The sequence below is a fragment of the Platalea leucorodia genome (assembly GCF_965183815.1).
Source record: "Platalea leucorodia genome assembly, chromosome: 2".
Taxonomy (NCBI): domain Eukaryota; kingdom Metazoa; phylum Chordata; class Aves; order Pelecaniformes; family Threskiornithidae; genus Platalea; species Platalea leucorodia.
In genome coordinates this window covers 37844867-37860628 of record NC_138824.1, presented here as the reverse complement: position 1 = coordinate 37860628, position 15762 = coordinate 37844867, and the positions used below count along the sequence as shown (strand labels likewise).

General features: G+C 42.1%; 1 protein-coding gene across 1 annotated transcript in view; it reads left to right on the top strand.

Annotated features, from left to right (window-relative positions):
* Window positions 1-2505: 2505 nt before the first annotated feature.
* Window positions 2506-15762, top strand: part of DIAPH3 (diaphanous related formin 3) — a gene marked incomplete at both ends in the record, with an annotated part of 259224 nt that continues 245967 nt past the window's right edge. Inside the window, 2 exons of the mRNA XM_082303926.1 lie at window positions 2506-2661; window positions 14133-14165. Coding sequence (XP_082160052.1) covers window positions 2506-2661; window positions 14133-14165 — 189 coding nt within the window. The remainder of the gene's footprint in view (window positions 2662-14132; window positions 14166-15762) is intronic.

Here is a 15762-nt window from a genome sequence, read left to right as displayed (position 1 = left end):
TTACATGTGGCTTACTAAAACTGTCTGATAAATTATTCCCTTTAGTGTTTCTCTATTATTGCAATACAGTACCTTGAAAGTGATATATTGGCACAAGCCATTGTGTTCTACCACAGTGCAATTAGGAGGTCCATTTAAACAGCTTTATCATATGCATACATAGGCTGATTAATTTTCTAATCAAATGTTCCAGGAAATCATTAACCATGACCTTAAACAGTGTTGTGCTAATTATACTCTCCACAAAGAATTCCAGTATAAATTTACAAAACATCTATAGAAACGTGCCAAACAGTTGAATGCATACAAATAATTCTCGCACGTACTCCAGAGAGCCCCACAGCTTCCTAGCGTTAAACCCAAGTCCTGCAAAGGTCCAGTTTGGGGCTGAATTCTGCTACATTTCACCAGAGCTCCATGTAGTGGCAGTCATTACGTTTCGTAGGTCACTGCCTTTGTAAGTCACGTTGAAGGATTGAAATCTTTATTCTTTCTATGTCATTGCATTGGCATGAATGCACATCAAATTGTGTGGAAAAAGTGAATGCAGCCATTGGAGGGAGCATTTTATTTTCACTGCATTCAAGACAACACAAAATGATAAAAATAATACGGAAACCTGAGCATCTTTCTTACTGAATGACAGAAGAAAAAGGAAACTTGTTCTGTTTTAGCAAATACCCTAGAGAGATGAATGCCGAGTGTTTTCCTTCTTTTTCTTAATGATACCTAACATTGAGATTTGGAAATAGATTTTCCCCTATATGTCTCCAGTTTGCATCATTATTCTAACTACTGTTAATTTAAGATAAAGATAAATGCAAGGTATTGATTGTAGTAATGAGAATTCAATTACTTTCTAAAGCATATACAATTTGCTAGTCTATAGCGTAATGAAATCGCTATTTACTTGTGTATTTCCCCATAAACTGCACAGTCTTGGAGGTCTTTCTGTGACAGAAAACAACAGATTGAATTAAACAGATACAGAATGTAGGTACGCCTGTTCTTTTGGCCTTGCTAGTATAGTTCGCAGCTCCTCCACAAAGACCGTGTCAGTCACAAAACAAAACCCTGGCCTGAAGAAGTCGATGGAAATACTGTTACTGTTTTGAATAGGGCCTGTGTCTCTCCTGTGTTACTCTGCTTTCTTAACCTAGTACCAGCAAACTGGTGTAAAATATATATATTAAATACATATGAAATATATAAAATGTGTATTTAAATATAAAAAAAAAATCAAGGCTCTAAATATATTAAAAAGTTATATAGAAATAGGTGAACCAGTTTTCACCTGTCAAACAGGGGCTGTACATATGAAACTGGAATTTTTAGCAGAATCAGGTTTTGGAAATAGGCATCCTAGGCCAAACCGGTGAGGGGCCCATCCCATCTTTGGGCTTCGGGTGATCAGATCCTTTAGAAAAGGCAGGACCCGGGAGGCAACGAAATAAAACCTTCCTGAAGGGGTAAAGCTGTATCTTAACCCCTTAGATGGAGGCGATTTTACCTCAAAACACAGGGATTTACCACATCTTCTGCCAGTACTTTCACAGAGCCCGTCTACTCCGGCAGAGCCGGGGGGGGGGGGGGGACAGCGCACTTCACTCTCTCTGCCACAGGGGACTCGCACTCGCCGCCCCACGGGACGTTAACTGGGCCGCGCACCCGCTGTTCGCTGACAGGGGAACCGCCCTGTGAGGGCGGGCCGTGCCCGCCACGGTTACGTGGCAGCATAAAACTTCCTGGGGACCAAAACAAAACGAGACGCCCCAAACCCTGCGGAAAGCTCATGTGCGCCCACAAACCCCGCAGCCAGACGGACCCCATGCCCGGACTGACCCCAGGGGTCCCCGCCACCCCCTCCGGACTCGGCCCGCCCAGGCTGCTGGGGACGAGGGCGACCGCACAGCCCCGTCTCCCTCCGCCGGCGCGGGCCGCGCTGCTCTCTGGGACATGTAGTCCGGAGGGGCGGGGGGGGTGGGGAGCGCGAGCAAACAGGTGCGGTCACTGGGGCTCCTCGCCGGCGCTTCGCTGAGAACAGCTGATTCACCGGAGATTGGCAGCAGGCCAGCCAACCGGGAAACGACATTTCCAGCCTGCCGGCGTGGATTGGCTAGCGCGGGGAGGCCGGGGGCGGGACCGTCAGTGGCGGGACGATTCGGACGGCGGGACATTCCTGGGCTCTGACAGGCGCCCGGGAGCGGCCGTTGGGAGCGCGCGCCCCTGCCCCTCTTCCCCCTCGGTCCGGCGTGGCGGCGCCGCGGACGGGGGCGGCCGCTGCCGGGATTAGAGGCTCCTCGCTAAATCCTTTGCTGCGTTGAGGCGGCGGCTTTAGCCCTGAGCCCCCTTCCTCCCCCCGCGGCGCCCTGCCTGGCCGAGCCCCGCTAAGCCGCGCTAATCGCTGGCGTCCCAGCTCGGCCGGGGCCGCCGGGCCTGGGCCCGATCGCGGGCAGCGGTCTGCCCTCGTCTCCCCTCTCCTCCTCTCCTCTCCCGGGCGCGGCCATGGAGCAGCGGCGACCGCGGCCGCGATACTGCGCCCCGTCCTCGCCGCCGGGTCGCGGCGGGCGGGAGAACAAGGGGCACCGTCGGAAGGGCCCGCCGGGGGCCGGGAGCGCCGGCGGCCCCGAGGAGGCGGCGGACGGCAGGAAGCCCAAATTCGTAAGTATGAGTCGATCCCAAGCCGCCCGCCATCCCCGCTGGGGCCGGCCGCGACAGGGCTGCCTGAGGCGTGGGCCTGCCGGCGGCCCTGCCCGGCCGAGCGGGGCGCCTCCCTGCCGGGTATGTGCCGAGGGGGCCCGGCCGTGCGGCCGGCCTCTCCTGCGCCCCGGGGGCCGTCACTGACCTGGAGCCCCCTGAGAGACCGAGGGGCCGGGTAGGAACAGGCGGGCTACGAAACGGCGCCCTCGACTTCAACTGGGCTGCGAAGTGTCAGCCCGCCTGCTCCAGCTCGCCTCTTCCTTGCCTGCCTGAAAGGACCTGGCTTTGTTTTGCAGCACGTTTTCAGGTCTCCTCTTCATCATAAAGCTTTATTTTCTTACTTACTGTGTGACAGCCATAGGTGTAAGGGGAACAGAATGGACCTTCAGCTCTTAAACGGTGTTACTTGTATTACAACCGGATTTTTTTTTTTATTTATTTATTTTAGTGATGTAAACTCTGTAGTGAAAATCTGAGTCTTTCAATTTAAGGGACATCATAAAGTTCTCGTCCCTAGCCCTGCTTTTGCAAAATTTTTGGCCAGGACACCCAAGAAATTGTGAAACTTGAACCAGCTAATAATTGTCCACAAGATAACGTGTTCATAAGATGTGCTCAAAGTAAAAAACACCCAGGAATAGCCAGTTTTTGTTTGTATGTTATGGAATTTGCAAGTATTAAAACTGTGAAAAACATGTATTCTACAAGTCTTGTATCCACCACATGCCGAGCAGGTGTATACCATGCTCATATTTAGGTGATGCATATATTAGTCTTTGTTTATCTGGCTCTGAGCCCACCTGCTCTGAGCTGTATTATGTGCTTACAGAATAGATGCTATAATAAATAACATACAGTAGATTCTTGATTCTAAGGCTTCTTTGTGCCATATTCACTAGTTGAGCGTCTGGCACTTGAACACAGGTTCAAAAAGGTGTACCAGACTTGATATGCAGCTAGTTGAAGTCAGCCAATAAGCAGTATCAAACTGTAGGCTGGCCAGACCTGTTCTGGAGGGTCACAACTTGCTCCTGGCATTCCTGTTTCCTGGAATCCTTTGCAAATTGTGGCTGTGCAGATTGCTGTTTGTACCAAGTCCTTGTGCCTGTTTTTGCATGTTAGAATGGGCATGTATGAAACAGTGTGACCAAGAGCTGTTTCCTTGTCTTCGTAATTGGCTATGTATCTACTGGGGATGCATGCATTTTAGTCATGGAAGTGATGTGGCTGGATATGCTTTAGCATAGGATCCCTGAATAAAAACCTATATGGTCTGCTCAGTCTAAAAGGTTGGGTAGGGTTACTGGCATATGATTTGATGGCTGGATTATTTCTGTGGTGAGTGGGAGACATGGATTTGCATGTGTTTCTTATGCAAATAGGATATTGCAATAATTTTCCACTTTTTTCCCTAACCCTGTTTTAAAACAGAAATAGGGTGTTGTCATCATGTTTACTATTTTCCTAACCATGTATTAAAATAGAAATACAATGATTTATAGGGTGTATAACCCTGTCAGATATATGATACAAGCCATTGAGATTTTTTTTTTTTTGTAGATGAAGTCTGGTTGGCCTTTTAGTGAAAGAAGGCCTTCTCTTTGGTGCAGATGAGCTTGTTTGATATACGTGTAGACCTTCCAGGCTAGGCAAGGGTCGTTTTGAGCATGTGCAGGTATGGGCATCAGCTGATTGGCTTTTTGAGGTTACAGTGTCAATTTTTGACCCAACTACAGAAAATAAAGGGAGTTGAATTCAGGTATCTGACTTAGCTTTGCAGGGTATGTGATCGTCGTGTTGGGTGGGTTGTTTTTGTTTATTTTGTCCTGTCCCAGTTCCTCCCACCCAGTTTCTGAAACTCTTTAAGGAGGGATGACTAAGAATATCCTTAATTCATGAGAATGCCTTGTCAAACTGCAACTTTCAAAAACATCTGAAAAATTGTCAAAAGAGGTGATTATCCTGCTGTATTCAGCATTGGTGTGGCCTCACCTCGAATACTGAGTGCAGTTCTGGGCCCCACAATTTAAGAAGGATGTGAAGGTCCTTGAATGCATCCAGAGGAGGGCAACAAAGCTGATCAAAGGGCTGGAAGGAATGTCCTATGAGGAGCAGCTACGGACTTTGTGCTTGTCTAGTTTGGGGACAAGGAGGCTGAGGGGTGGCCTCGTTGCTCTCTACAGCTTCCTGAGGGGGGAAGTGGAGAGGGAGGTGCTGATCTTTTCTCCTGGGTATGTAGTGATAGGACGCGTGGGAATGGCTCAAAGCTGCACCAGGGGAGGTTTAGACTGGACATTAGGAAGCATTTCTTTACCGAGAGGGTGGTCAAACACTGGAACAGGCTTCCTGGAGAGGTGGTTGATGCCCCAAGCCTGTCAGTGTTTAGGAGACATTTAGACAATGCCCTTAATAACATGCTTTAGCTTTTGGTCAGCCCTGAATTGGTCAGGCAGTTGGGCTAGATGATTGTTGTAGGTCCCTTCCAACTGAAATAGTCTAGTGTAGTCAATTCTGTTCTTCCCTGGGGTGTTGATAGGGGACTGAAGAATGATAGTTCTCTGAACCTGGATTGTGTTCTAGGAATGCCATTAGCTCACTGGGTGACCTTAAGAAGAGTCAGAGGTGAATATTTTTTGAATAGAGTTTAGAGTCTCTGTCTTGGTGTAAACTGTTGTGAGAGGTATAGTTTACAAATGTGATCTCTGGAATTTAACGGTTACTAAAGAGCAGCAGGCTGCTCCAGGCCTCAAAACCTAAGGAGCTGCTGTAGCTACTATAACTCTGGTCTCTAATCCCTGGCTTGTCCTGGCTAACAGTTTCTGGTGTAGAAACATACACAGTGGTACAGTTAGAATTACTGTAATAGTTGTAGACATCAACCAGCTTCTTTGATTGGGATGGTTCAGTTGAAGGGTACTATGAGATACAGTTTTCTTTCTATTGCTTCATAAATTTATGCCCTAAGATATTGCAATGCAGAATATTTATCACTTGGCTATTAAATCTAGAACTGGTAAACTCTCCTTCCTATCTACCTCCTGTTGTCTTGTAAGACTGGTTTGTTTTTTTGCAGGGGGAGATGGTATATCTCTGTTGACTTGTTCACATCTAACTCTTCCCGTAATACATCTTCAATATACTTTTATTAGATAAAATAGTTCTGTGTCAGAATACAGAAAACTTCTCTCACCCCCCTGAGTTCTCTGTAATGCAGTGTTAGGTATAGACTGTAGCCTTTTCTGTGTTTAGGATACTTACAGTGCCATACTTCTTGTCACCTGAAATATGTTTCTGATCTCTTGTACGTTTGTCAAATGTGGATGAAATTGGCCATTAGATTCAGTGAACTCAAGTCATCCAGATTGTATTAGTCTCATTTTCCTCAGTGTAAAAGGCTTGAAAATAAGTTCCAGGTTGGACCCTTCCAATCAATGCAACATATTGATCTGTCACAGCAGATATGCTAATCTGAAAAAGAATCTGATTCCCTGACAAACCTTGAGGTGAAATTGGATTGCTCGTTGACAAAGCTGACATCGTTAACATGCACCTCCTCTTTTTTTTTTTTTTCTCCACCAAAGAAATTCTTGTTTAGCAGGAGGAAAATCTCTCAGTTTTTAAAAACCACTTCATTTGGAGGGGGGAGAAAGAGTCTTTGGGCTAAACGGTTATAGTAGTTGATTCCAATCAAATGTCATCTTGAAGTAGTGCCTTTCTGAATAAACTAGTTTCTCAGAAGCAGTGAATGAGTTTTAAGTCCTCCTTTATCTCTGTTGTTTTACAGAATTGTTTAAAAACAAATTAAGGAGTGATGGCTAATTTTGAAGCACATACCAGCTTGGCTTTGTTCAGCAGATCCAAGGTTTTGGTAGAGTGGGATTTTTAAAAGGGTAAAAGATATTCTGTGGTACTGTGGTACTTCAGCTTATTGAAAGCTCTTACATTCAGCCTTGAGAGTTAGGGCTTGGTAAAAAGAGGAAATGAATTGAAGGATGACATAGATTATACCTGTTTTCTGTGTATACATTGACTGAGCTGGAAACTTTTGAAATCTGTTGGGGGGATGGGGTAAAAAACAGTTGCTTGCCACTTCCTCTTCTTGTTTTTTTTTTTTTTTTTTTTTTTTTTTAATTATTTCTTTTTTCCTTAGAAATGTTTGGAAATCATAAAAGTGAGTGCTAGATTATGTGACTTCCAATTGCACTTTGCTGGGACTGCATCTTGTAGACACTAGTCCTCAAAAGATCAAATTCAATTTCTAGCTCAAGTTAGAATCATAGAAGCATAGTGTCATAGAATCATTAAGGTTGGAAAAGACCTCTGGGATCATTGAGTCCAACCGTTAACCTAACTGCCAGGTCCACCTCTAAACCATGTCCCTAAGCACCACATCCACATATTTTTTGAACACTTCCAGGGACTGTGATTGCACCACTTCCCTGGGCAGCCTGTTCCAATGCCTACCCACTCTCTCCATGAAGAAATTTTTCCTAATATCTAATCTAAATCTCCCCTGGCACAACTTGAGCCTATTTCCTCTCGTCCTGTTGCTTCTGACCTGGGAGAAGAGACCAACCCCCACCTTGCTACAACCTCCTTTCAGGTAGTTGTAGAGAGTGATAAGGTCTCCACTCAGCCTCCTCTTCTCCAGACTAAACCACCCCAGCTCCCTCAGCCGCTCCTCATAAGACTTGTGCTCTAGACCCTTCACCAACTTCATTGCCCTTCTCTGGACATACTCCAGTACCTCGATGTCCTTCTTGTAGTGAGGGGCCCAAAACTGAACACAGGACTCGAGGTGCGGCCTCACCAGTGCCGAGTACAGGGGCACGATCACCTCCCTGGTCCTGCTGGCCACACTATTCCTGATACAAGCCAGGATGCCATTGGCCTTCTTGGCCACCTGAGCACACTGCTGGCTCATGTTCAGGCGGCTGTCAACCAACACCTGCAGGTCCTTTTCCGCCAGGCAGCTCTCCAGCCACTCCTCCCCCAGCCTGTAGCGTTGCATGGGGTTGTTGTGACCCAAGTGCAGGACCCGGCACTTAGTCTTGTTGAATCTCATACAGTTGGCCTCGGCCCATCGATCCAGCCTGTCCAGGTCCCTCTGTAGGGCCTTCCTACCCTCCAGCAGATCGACACTCCCAGCCAGCTTGGTGTCATCTGCAAACTTACTGAGGGTGCCCTCAATCCCCTCCTCCAGATCGTCGATAAAGATATTGAACAGGACCAGCCCCAACACTGAGCCCTGGGGAACACCACTTGTGACCGAGTGCCAACCGGATTTGACTCCGTTAACCACCACTCTCTGGGCTCGGCCGTCCAGCCAGTTTTTAACCCAGCGCAGAGTGCACCCATCCAAGCCTTGAGCAGCCAGCTTCTCCAGGAGAATGCTGTGGGAGACAGAGGTGGGGAAGTTAGAGGTGTTTCTATTAATTTCAGTATACCATTGACGTGTCTTCAGTGAGTTTCAGGTTATGTTTTTGATTGAGTTCTTTATGAAATTTATATGAGTCAAGAAGGCTTTCTTGTTTGCACCAATCTGTTAAAAATAGACAAATTAATACTTGCATTTAACAGTGTCTGTAAATCAAAGAAAGATGTAGTTAAGACCAAAAGTACTTCCATTTCTTTGGCACAGAGAAGAAAGGTAAGACCGATCTGTGTCAATATCTTTAATTACGAAGTGACTGAATTATTGCTGCAGTTACGCTGCAGTGTAAGACCTTGAATCTAAATTAGTCTTTTAAAGAAATGATTGCTGAACAGATGTTACCTAAAACACTTTATTGCAGCTTTGTAAAATTGTAAATTCCTCATGCTGTTATTTTTGTTGGCATGAATTAACACTGTGGGTTATGATATTAAATTTTAGTGCTGTGTTCTAGCACTTTGTTATATAATCTTACCTGTAAGCACCAATTTTGAGTTTAACTCATCAGTGTCTAAAGAATATCACTGTGTAGAAACTGTCTTGTTAAGATAATTTTGCCCCTGATTGCTTTTCAGACTGCTTTCAAAGCAACAGAGAGAGCGTGATAAAGCCATTAAATAAATGCTGAAGGAGTATATTGGAAATTAAAAGTAGGAAATGCTGTGGGGTTATACAACAGTTTCTAAATTGCACTTACAGATGGAGGTAGCAAAGTTACTGAGGGAATATTGTGACAAAGGAGGTTCTAAAGTAATAGCAGCCACTGTAATCATCCAATTTACATTTCTCTAACCGAGCCTACAGGTTTCCTTGCAATCCCTGCTTCAGTCTTCTGGTTGTGTTTCTGCTGGAGAATAGCCTTTGGGGAAAAAACAGCTAGTGTTCTATCTTTTTGGTGATAGAATTAATGGGCAGTGTGTGATGAGCTCTTTCTCACATTCTAATTTAAAAAGGTACAGAGGGGATTGTGTGAGTATACGTACATCCTTAGTCTTCGTTTATCTAGTTTCAGCATTCAGGCTTAAGTTGGCCAGTTCTTCTAAAACTCATTGCATCTTGCTTAAAACCTCCTTCTTTTTTTTTTTTTTTTTTCTTTCTTTCTTCCCTCGTAACTACATGTAGGCTCTAAGCTCTTCTTAATGTATCAGAGAAGCTATACATATGCGTGGTGGTTTGGGGGGTGTTATATGTGTTTTTGTTTGTTTTCTTCTGCAAGGAAGGCAAAAATGAAGATCAAAAAAGGATTTAGATACCAGGCTGTGAGATTTTTTTTTTTTTATTTTTTGTAAATTAAAGTACTTTGGTGTGGTGGAAGGCATAGATGTTGAAATTCCTGTTTACCTGCCTGAGATCCTGTTACTTTGCATGCCTAAAACGCCTCTCATATTGGCAGGGGTGTATGGCTGGGTGCTCGTCTGTCTTCTAATTCCATTTTTGATCAACAAATCAGACTTTGTCTGCCTCTCTGATGGCATACTAACAATGTCCATCCCTGCCAGGCATGGTCTGAGTTCAAGTACCAAACGTACTGTTTTTAAACATGCTGCTTTCATTCAGAAAGTTAGATGAGCAATGTCACTTTCTGCTTATGTGATGGTGAAAAGAGCACTTGTGGAGAATGGAGATGCTGCCCCTTTTGGTAGAGTGCCAAAACTTTTAGATGATACAGACTATACCCTATATTGTACTAGGGTATTCTTCACCATTTCCAGGCCACACTGAGCTGTAGTGCTGGTGGAAAAAATGGTAAAGATGTGTGACTGGAGTCCCAGGTGAGAAGATGGCATTCTCCTGAATTCTGGTCCTGTTTGGCTGGATTGCTTGTACTGCATTTAGATAGAATTGTGTTTATAGATATGTATATGCAAAGATAGAGAAATAAATGTAATTACACAAAAGATCAAGCTAGTACTGTTGATGCAGTTAAGTGGCATTTCTCATTTCTTTGCTTCACTTCACTGTCTCTACCCAGAGATGACTGGGGTAATTATATAGACAATGACTCAACTTGTTAAACTTTATCTTGCAGATTAACTTTCAGTATGTGCTACTGTTTGGATATGCAACATAAGATCATACTCTTCTGTATGACAGTAAGATTCTTTACTGTGAATATATATGAAGCCAAGTAGTATTTGGTTTACTTTCCCTAGCTGGGTGGTGCAGAGGTTGCATCACACATGGCTTTGTCATATACGACCTTATCGAGAGACACAGTGCTCTTTCTGTTCTGTGAGTAGTCTTCTTGTTGCTGTGCATGTGTTGTGAACCTCAGCTGTTGTGTCCTATTGTACCTTTTGGCTTCTGTCTAAAGTTCTCGCTAGCTTTGATGTTTTTGAGATTGGGCCTTTTGACAGCTTATCAAGAACACTGTACCATACACTAAACGTTTGTGTTTATCCTGTGTCCAACGAAATCAGTTATTTACCAGTATGCCTGAGGGACATAATCTTCAATAAGGGGTAATTCTGTGTTAGATCGCTTGCTTTCTTCAAAAATGATACATCTATACACTTCTTTTTAATTGTGACTTAGCTTTAACTAAACTGCTTCTACTCAATTACAAAACAAAATGACCTCTTCCTCCATGTCCCAGACTAAAAACTGTTACTCTGGAAAATGTAATTTCAAAATGTTGGTTGTTTATAAATATGTTTGTATAGCTGAAGATTAAGCAATGGTGATACTTCTGCGTTTCCAACTGTAGATGCTACTGATAAATCTGGACTTCTGCAGTATCCTACTGAACTCCTTAATCTTTTCATGGTTGTATCTCTTCGACTAGAAAACAGGATGTCAACGTACTTAGAACATCGTTAATTTGTTTTTCAATTTTGCATATCTACTTTCTACATGATAAACAGACTAGAGGAATACTTGTACATAGCTCCTATGTTCTCAAAAGCAATAATTTTATTATTCTAGAGTAGTTCATGGAAGGCACAGAATAGCATATTAGTATTTTCATCCATTGCAAAGCAGTATTCTGTAGGCTTATATCATGTTTTTAGCAATAACTGAATATTACTTAAGCCAGATTTATATACTTGCAGGCCTATGTTTAAGGCAACTTGTTCACTTGAGCAGAATATGTCTTACTTCTATGAACTGGTATATCAGGGCCTGAAAATAAAAATATGTTCCTGTGGTAGTAAAGCATTCCACCCTCTACCCAACTGTGGTCTAGTTATTTTTTCGCCTTATTAGAAATGTGTTTGTTTTGTTTGTTTGGCCTGGAAAGAATAAAAATATACTTCTGTTCTTGAGTCACAGCACTCCTCTAAATTTATTGCCATTAAAAGATCCAGTGTGGTAAGATTTTTTTTTTTGTTTGTTTGTTTTTTGTTAAGACCACATGTAACATTCCACATCTCTCTATCCTTGAATGCTACAGAAGACCAGGATAGTTGGCGATTGTTTTTATTTTGTACAGCCTTGCCAGAAGAGAAGGACTTGGTGAGGGAGAGGGGAAAAAAAATCACCCCAGTTCTTATGCTTTAACCAGCTCCTCTGACTGAGCAGTATTATAACATAAAATTCACAGAATAATCTTTTCAGATGTCTTACTGCAAGTCATTCAGCCCTTTATATTAGAGTGCTAAAAGATCTGAACATTACGTTGTATTCGCATGGGGTTTCTCCTCCTTTGTAAAGAAATCTCTAAATACAATGTCACCAGTGTTGATAGATGAGTGCTGGTTAAGACACTTTCGAACCAGACCCCACAGCATTGTCTGAAATAAGTCTTATGTTGGTATTTTTAGACTCTTGTACTGTAGGTAGCCAGTAAGCTGAAGACTTAGGAGACTCATATCTGTATATTGAGTTTCTTATACCATTATGGTATCCTGAATTGGTTGCATGGTAGTCTTTTTTCACTAATTAGTCAGATGACCTTGGTCAGTGAGGTGTTCTGATATACAATGGGGAACTTTTCACCCTTTATCACAGTAAATTCCATTGATGAATTTCACAGCTTAATTGAAAGGTACAACACTGGCTTGAACTATCCCATCAACTTTTGCCTTTTTCAAAGAACAGAACCTGAATCTGAAAAATACTGCCTTGATTCCATGGATGATGACGACGCCTTATACAGAGCAGTTGCAGAACATCCAACATCTGTTCCTAAGTGGCAGTGAACCTGATGTTATGCTTCCTGTGTCTGTTTAGTGGAATGTCATGATTTTGACATGAATCTCGAACTTCCACCTCAAAGCATATAGCGCAGAAGATTTTCATTCTAAGCAGATTACTCAGTCTCCTACCGTGTTAAAGGAGCTTTACTATGGTATCTGTGCATTGCTTAAGGCTTAGCAATTTAAATCGTGTGTATGAAAAAGGAATAAATTTTTATGTTCTTTGCTACCAAGTTGCAGTGTAAGACCATATGTCAGTGTTTTCTCCTGCAGTTTTGATCACTTAAGGATAGAGGTATTACACCAACAACTTGCGAAATATAAAGTCGTGAGCTCTTGCAAATGACAGAAATTAATGCTCATGCTGTCTTTGTAGCTATTTAGCAGAATGGGAAGAACAAGTCATAAAACCCAGCTCTGTAGCAGTGTGTGGGGCAAAGTCTGATCTATCCCTGCAGCAGGAGAACACCAATGGGAAGACTGGGATCCAGATCTTCCATCTCCTGACTGGATTGAAATATTTTCACTTTGCTGTTGTTTTCATTTATTAGAAATCCTCATCTATTAGAACATGAAATGGGATTGTCATAAAAGTTCAGTACTGACCTAGCTCCAATTTTTTTTTATTATTGATGGTAGAACTTCCACTATGTCACTGAGTACTGAGTGTTTCCTCACATTTCATTTGCTTTTTATTTTTAACTTCATAACCATTCATCAGATGCTTCTTCCTCAGTTTCTTGACAATACTCAGAGTAGAGCTATCATGGGATAATATTTGACTTAACACAAATTGTTCTTCAGTTCTGAGGGAAGAGCCATAGAAGATGTCATAAGTAATGATGCCTAAGTATTGTTGACTTGGTGAAGACAAAGCAAGAGTTTCCAAACCTGATTAATTTGAATATAGCCATTTACAGTTGCTGTAGCTGCTGCCAATCTTTGTATACTAGGCAATGAGAGGAGTCTAAGAATAGGGTAAGAGTCTATCTCACTTGGTATATGACTTTACGTTCTTCCCATTTCCCTGACAAGTCTGTTCTCAGTCTCTTCATAAAAAACTATAAATGGGATCCCTGCAACACCGACTCATCAGTTGCCAATGTTCTTCAGTGCTGCTCTTTGGTTTTGTGCAAGAGCTGTGCATCTTAGCACTTGCTGTGTTTGTCAATGTGCAGTGGAGAGCAGAAGAGTTGCTTCAGGAACTGTTCTTTCACACAGCAGCGACTGATCTTCTATAGATTTTTGGATGTTACTGCTAATAAATGGTTGTGCCATTTTCTACTCATAACTTCATGCTCTGCTTGCCACATAGGCATTGCTTGAGAGTAGTCAACAGTCTTGGTTGTTTGAATGTGGCATCTTGGCAGATAGTTTTGAACTGTTGAGGAGCTCCATGTTCTTCTGTTGAGTTTAAAATCTCTGGACCGACTCCTTGGTGCTGTCCCCACGGCCATTTTCTGAAGACACAATTCTAGTAGCTGAATTATGAGCAGGTCTTCTGTTCTAATATATTTAGCTATAAAATATAATAAAATGCAACTTATTTCAAGCTGTGCTTGGTTTATATCCTTCTGGTATTATTCTGTCTAAGGATCAGATTACAGGTTGTTTTTTTTTTTTATCTACACTGTATTCCCTGTATAACTTGCTGTGCGCTGTAAACCGACAAAGTACAACGTGCCAAGAAATTATTACTTTATTTCAAGTGCCATGATTCAATACTGTTTAACTTGCGTCTTATTTTGAACAACAGTAACTGTAACTGACACTTGCTTTCTTGTTTGTGGTTTTTTTTTTTGTTGTTGGTATTTTTACTGCACAATTGTGACATGACTGGTTTCCTGTTTGATTTACAGCACTTAAATATCAAGACACTGACAGATGATGTGGTAAGACGACTTAAGTTTTGCTTTGGCTTGGCTAAGCTAATAACTTTATTGCTAATGCAATAGAAATAACCTTATTGATACAAGAAACTCTCTTAATTGTGAAGTTAACTTAGTTAATTGACAAACTCTCACTAAAACTGTTAATTATCTGTAACATACTCAGTGCAAGTAGCAAAAATCTATGGATGGCTTTGAAGTATGCTCTAATCACGGCTAAATGAGCTTCACATAGGTAATTGTACCAGTTTACATGCGGTATAGTTAAGATATCTGTGATTGCATGTTTAGTGTTACAGTTACTTAGTTTTCATGGCTAGCTTAAAATACCATGTTTAACAAACTAACAGTTGCTTGTAAAACTCATTAATGCTTGCTTCAAACAATGTTAGGTGTATTCAATGTCATGCTAACACTGTGTTTCTCAAACTTCATCTGTTTCTTGAATAGCAGATGAGGTTCTGTATCACAAAGCAGATTTTTTTTCTTGCTGTTGAAGTTACCTATTTCATTGTCTGTTCTATTTTGTAGGTAAGAATAGTTTTTCTTAAAGTGGATCATTCAACAAAGTCTTCGATTTTTACCTAGGAAGCAATGTTCTGTAGGCATCTAAAGATCAGCTGTTGTGACTTCAGTGCTATACAGAGTTCTTGCTGAAGTACTTCTGTGCATAACTCAAAGCTTAAATGTAAAGAGTTTTATGCTGGATGATGTGTAACATGCTTGTGCTGAGAAACACTGCTGTTTCCTAGCTTAGGAACCAGTGGTCAGGTTATTGTTGATTGGGTGTGCAAAGTTAGTAGTGTTGAGCATATTGCCTCCACCTATCATTCCTAGACTGACTTAAATCACCTGTTACTATTTCTTTAGCAGTGTTTCATAGGCTGGAAGTGGTTATTAAGAAATTTGAGTCTGATGTGTTGATAATGCAACCTCGATTCTATAAATTTATGCTTTGAGAGCTGAGGAAATGTTCACAGTTGTCTCAAAGCAAAAGTATTTTTTGGTAACCAGAACTTAATTTTGGTAGTGTCATGTAAGTGTTATAGTCTGAATGCACTAGATCTTGCTCTTTGTTTGTTTTTTGTGTTTTTTTTTGTTTGTTTGTTTATTTGTTGACGAGGCTAGCTTGCTGCTTTATTGCACTTCTCCTTTCCTTAGCCTATTGGACTTGTCTAACTTGTAGTGGCAGACACCATAAGTCAGCAGGTTTATTGTGTTTGTTGGAATAACAACAAAGAGCCTGATAGCTCTGTGGTAAGCCATCTTCTGCACTCCTTAAATTTCTCAGAGCTGAAGGCCCCTTCACAGACTAAAGAAATGTCACCTGAAAAGTAGTACCAAATTGCCCATATTTTTTTTTTTTCAAAGGGAAGTGGCAGCTGTTTAGTAAAATGGTAACAGTAAAAAAAAAAAAAATCTCAAATGTTGCAGTGGCTTACGCTTTTAAAGATGGGTATTTTGTTCACCTGCAACTTCATCTTGGAACAAGGGTATGCTTTCTAACTGGCACTTTTTGTCCCTCTGAGTTTTCTGTTGGTTTAGTCTTTTTGTGTCTGATTCTGGGAAACAGCTAATAATGCTAAGTATTTGAGTCCTA